This window comes from Apium graveolens, chromosome 8, assembly GCF_009905375.1.
Source record: "Apium graveolens cultivar Ventura chromosome 8, ASM990537v1, whole genome shotgun sequence".
Classification (NCBI taxonomy): domain Eukaryota; kingdom Viridiplantae; phylum Streptophyta; class Magnoliopsida; order Apiales; family Apiaceae; genus Apium; species Apium graveolens.
In genome coordinates, this window is record NC_133654.1 from 221,959,123 (window position 1) to 221,964,214 (window position 5,092).

Consider the following 5,092-nt stretch of genomic DNA (forward strand, 5'->3'; position numbering starts at 1 on the left):
GTCAAAACGCAGGAACGGGAGATACCTTCTTGCAAGTCCACAGCCAAACGGAAGTCACATGGGGCAGTTATGGAGGAGCCTGATGCTTCACCTGCTGAAAAAATTGAAGATGTTGATAAGAATGATATTCAGATGATAATATTACATGACTTCTTAAAAAATCTAGAGTTCTATGACATTTTGATATACACACTTTTTGGTTGTTCTTACCATTGTGATCTTGGTGATGAATCATGGGGTCTGATGAAGTACAACAGAGCTGAGTGTTATTCAATATGATGGACCTAGATCTTCCCCTCTTCCTTAAAGGCCCCCCCTCCTGTTTTAAAAGAAAAGCACATTAGAACACGCTCTGTGGAAGAGGTTCATAACGAGAGGTGGGAGATAATAAATGCAAATAACTTTCACGGAATGGGAGTCATGTGCTTCTCATACTGAGGAGCATGTAACTAAGAGAAGGTTTTGAGAGGCCAATAGGTTGTCAAACACATGCTTAGCTTACATTTTGGCCGGGAGGAATTGATCCTATTCCTTGATAATCTTCGTCTTTCCAACACCTCTGGAGTGACAAGAATCGGAGGACGTCCTCTACATTTTGGTTGTTTATTATTATCTATCAAAATAGGTAATGAAGCATACACAAGGGCTTGTGCAATTAAAAGTTTATAATGCAAATGTTCTGCAAGATTATTGCCGATAGGATATAGTGATTATTTCCAAACAAAGAAACATGTGCGACTATGCAGGATAATGTTTTTTTGTAAATTTAAAGCCCAAGATGCTAGTGCAAGCACATATGAGGTGTCTACATTCCTAAATGTGTATACAAGTACTGAATTTATTTCCTGCCTAAAAAAAGAGATGGCAAATTGTCTTTGAACAACAAACTCTACCTATTTGAGACTCTGTTCGTGGCGCATGGAATGGTGCAGAGACACACACGGGAGACATACCTGCGCGGCGAGAATAATTTTATGGCAACCCAAACAATGTTGTAAGTCAGGGATAAAGGCGTTTACTAATACGCAGCATTACTAAGCACAAAATATTTTAAAATGGAGCAACAAAAATCACCTTGGGATAGGGTTATAACTGAATTGAGTCGACATTCGTGAGCTGCATGACATGATGGGGCATCATGACCTGATCAAGCAAACATCAACGATAAGGCGCATAAGATACCGGGAATAATAATTTGCACATGGAGGGCTAATATGATTAAATATGCTGAAGGGTGGCTCACATTGATCACACGATCGTTGAATTTCACAGCTTCCTAAGCCGTGGGTATGTGCAATAAGCTCTGTCACACCACGCCTAGGCCTACCCCTCCTCCTCGAAGGACCTTCCCCGGCTTCCAGATATGGACATAACCATTTATTAGGGGCAGCAGATAACCATTATGAGAGTCAAAGAACTAATTCAAATGTAAGCAACTCAAGCATGTCTGAACCACCAGGATGATGCACCCCCATCCCCGCAAAGCAACCTTTAAAGGTAAGCATTTATTCCATACAAAAGAGACGGGTAAGCATGAAAAGTGTATAAATTATGATCAAACGCGAGGCAGGAGGGCACTATCGCATGACAGTGGTAGCATATATGAACATTTGGATGACAACTGACCCTTTGCCCGGGCAACAGCTACCCTATGCTTTCAAACCACAATAATTATTTGGCAAACCAAACAGTGTTGTAGGACGAGAAAAAATTATGAAAAATACCCGAAGGTACAGAAAAATTCTTAAAATATTAGAAAAAATTACGAAAAATACCCGGAGGTATAGAAAAATTCCTAAAATATTAGAAAAAATTACGAAAAATACCTGGAGGTATAGAAAAATTCCTAAAATATTAGGAAAAATCATGAAAAATACCTGGAGGTACGGAAAATTCCTAAAATTTTAGTCAAAATTACAAAAAATACTTGGAGGTGGTGAAAAATTCCTAAAATATTAGGAAAAAATACGAAAGATGCAAAAAAATTCCTAAAATATAAGGAAAAATGACAAAAAATACCTGAAGGTGGTAAAAAATTCCTAAAATATTAGCAAAAAATATGATAGGTATAGAAAAATTCCTAAAATATTAGGAAATATCACGGAAAATTCCTAGAAATTAAGGAAAATTCTTGGAAATTAAGAAAAATTCCCAAAAAATTAATAAAAATTCTAGAAAATTAAGGAAAATTCCTGAAAAATTAAAGAAAATTCCTTGAAATTAAGGAAAATTCCCAGAAAATTAAGGAAAATTCTAGAAATTAAGGAAAATTCCCGGAAAATTGAGGAAAATTCATAGAAAATTAAGGAAAATTTGTGGAAATTAAGGAAAAGACCTTGAGGTATAGAAGAATTCCTAAAATATTAGGACAAATTACGAAAAATATCCGGAGGTATAGAAAAATTCCTAAAATATTAGAAAAAAATACGAAAGGTACAGAAAAATTCCTAAAATATTTGAAAAAAATACGAAAGGTACAAAAAAATTCTTAAAATATTAGAAAAAATTACGAAAACGCCTGAAAGTGCGAAAATTTTATTAAAAATTTAAGAAATATACTTGTGAGTACGAGATAATCCCCGAAAATTGAGGGAAAAATACCAGAAAATTTCTTAAAAATGGGAATAAGGTAAGAAAAGGAGTATATAAAATTCTGAAAATTCCAGAAAATATCAAGAAGCCTCAGATAAGGTAAATCATTGTAGATGTGTAGGTCGCTCCATAATTTATGCTAAAAACGATACACCGAATATAGTAAGAGATTACTTAACTTCTACGAAACATCGAACGTGTTTCCTAGAAATTGGGGGGCAAATGACAGGGTATAAAAATAACCTTAATTGCGGAATTAATGTCGCATTAATTAGACATGAGTTGGTCAAAGGGAAATGTCCAATTAATGAGGCCCAAAACCCTATTTATTTATTATTTTTGTAATTAATAAAGGGGCTAATTAAACAGCCCAATAAATGTGTTCAAATAAGTAACTACTTCTACAAGAAGTAGCCTCCAAGCAACCTAAATTCAGAAGGAAACTAATTCCTGCTTTCTAGGACTCCAAAGTCCAATCAGAGGTGGAGACTTGCCCATCAAGTCACCCAATTCTACCCTAATTCCTAGACTCTCAACATCTATATAAAGGGTCTTACCCCTTCAACTTCAGCAGAACGTTTTGGAAGACAGCTTTAAGCATCGTGAAACCGCAAAGGCATCCTTAAAGCCACGAGGCCATTACCTGGAACGACGTTTTAGACTCAGTCTTCGAAGGACATGAAATTCACTACGTCCTTGGCGAGCTCTCGCTGCCATAGCCTCGAGGGCAACCATCATCAAGAACTACGTTTTGGCTTGATCCTTAGCATACGCCAAGGTACGTAGGCATCTTGTGAGGGCGGATTCAAGTCACAAAACACAAGCGCGGTCATTAATGCTCAAAACTTATCAAACTCCAACATTAAATACATGTAATAAACAAATACATGTTTTTTATCCATAACACTTGTATAGCGGAGAAATGTAGTAATGTAAGTGAGTGTATTTAATTTTTAATATTATAAAATTTATACTAATCTATAGAATGGGGTTTATTTTGATTCAACAGTTATTCCAAAATTGATTACTAAAAATAAAAATAAATAGTGTTACATACATTTTAAACTACTAGATATAGTTTTCTTATCCCGTTAAACTACGATAAAACTTTATCCTGCTAAATTACGACCACAACTTCTTCCATATTCTTTCATTATTTTTATTAAAAACATATAATTACTATATATTTATATAAATATATTAAAATTATTATATAGTTGAACAAAAAAAATTAAAATTATATGAATATTAATTAACCCGTGCAGCGTAGAGGATTAAACTAGTTTTAATAAATTTTTAAAATGTATAAAATTGAAGAGCGGGTGAAGCATCGATTATGACTGAGAGGACATTTGTTTTTTTAATTAACTCTGTTTTGACAAACTGATCCACACATTTCTACGGGCATGTTAAACCCTCTCAAAACCCTCAATTTCCCATCACTAGTCCTCCGCCGTACACTCACTCTCTCCTTCTCCACTCTAATCCCCACCACCTCCCACCACTACGATGACCTTATTAATGCTGTCAGACGCTCCGACGACTTCTCCGTTGTCCGCCGCCTCCTCAACAACCGCTGGCGCGACGACTTTTTAAACACCAAGTTCACTTTCAACTTTATTACATCTGATCTCAGCGCACTCGAGGAGACCTTACAAACCCTCAAATATCTCGATATCGGGTTTGCTAAGAAAGGCGCGTACGACTCTTTAATCGCTCGGTTGTCAAAGTTAGAACACACGAGCCACGCCCTGTGCGTGGCCCAAATTATGGTCTCCGATAATGTCGGAGCTAATGCGATGTCGTTTCACCCCATTTTGAATTATATGTCCAGGAAGAACAATGGTGAGGCTGTGGGGGTGTTAAAAATGATGAGAGGAATGTGGGGGTGCTAATGCGATGTCGTTTCACCCCATTTTGAATTATATATCCAGGAAGAACAATGGTGAGGCTGTGGGGGTGTTAAAAATGATGAGAGGAATGAAGGTTTTGCCTGATATCACCTCATATAATTATGTGTTGACAGGGTATTATTGTGATGGCAGCTTAGAGGAGGCTGTTAAAGTTGTTGATGAAATGGATGAGAATGGAATTGTTTATGATTCGAGAACTTATGACGCTATTGTATTGGGTGCCTGTAAGGCAAAAAGATTGGACGGTGGTTTAGTGTTGTTGAGAAGAATGGTGGATGAGGGAATGTGAACATTGTATTCAACACATATACATGTAATTAATGCATTGTTGAAAATGGGGTGTTATGGACAAGCCGTGGAGTTTGTGTTAATTTTTGCGGGGACAGATAAAACTTTGGATCATGAGTGTTTCGGGCTATTAGTTATGTTGATTTTGGAGGAAATGAGGAGTAGGGATTTGGAAATCGAGGGCAAATTGGCGGAAGCGATTAAGATGAGGGATGGTAATATTGGAACTGATTATGAGGTATTTATAATAATATGACCTAAATTGTCATTATGTAATGGAAATAAGGTATCTTTGTCAA

At 36.3% G+C, this 5,092-nt stretch overlaps 1 protein-coding gene across 1 annotated transcript; it reads left to right on the forward strand.

The window, feature by feature from the left end:
* Positions 1–3,998: 3,998 nt before the first annotated feature.
* LOC141680366 (pentatricopeptide repeat-containing protein At3g56030, mitochondrial-like) lies at positions 3,999–4,794 on the forward strand. Its single transcript, XM_074486615.1, has 2 exons — positions 3,999–4,437; positions 4,619–4,794. The coding sequence occupies exons 1-2, from the start codon at positions 3,999–4,001 to the stop codon at positions 4,792–4,794; spliced, it is 615 nt and encodes a 204-aa protein (XP_074342716.1).
* Positions 4,795–5,092: the final 298 nt, after the last annotated feature.

Bases quoted from the DNA above. Each gene is read 5' to 3' on its own strand.
- LOC141680366 (XM_074486615.1), top strand. From the start codon at position 3,999: ATGTTAAACCCTCTCAAAACCCTCAATTTCCCATCACTAGTCCTCCGC. The intron at 4,438-4,618 runs GTGAGGCTGTGG...ATGTGTTGACAG, and splicing joins TATGTCCAGGAAGAACAATG to GGTATTATTGTGATGGCAGC.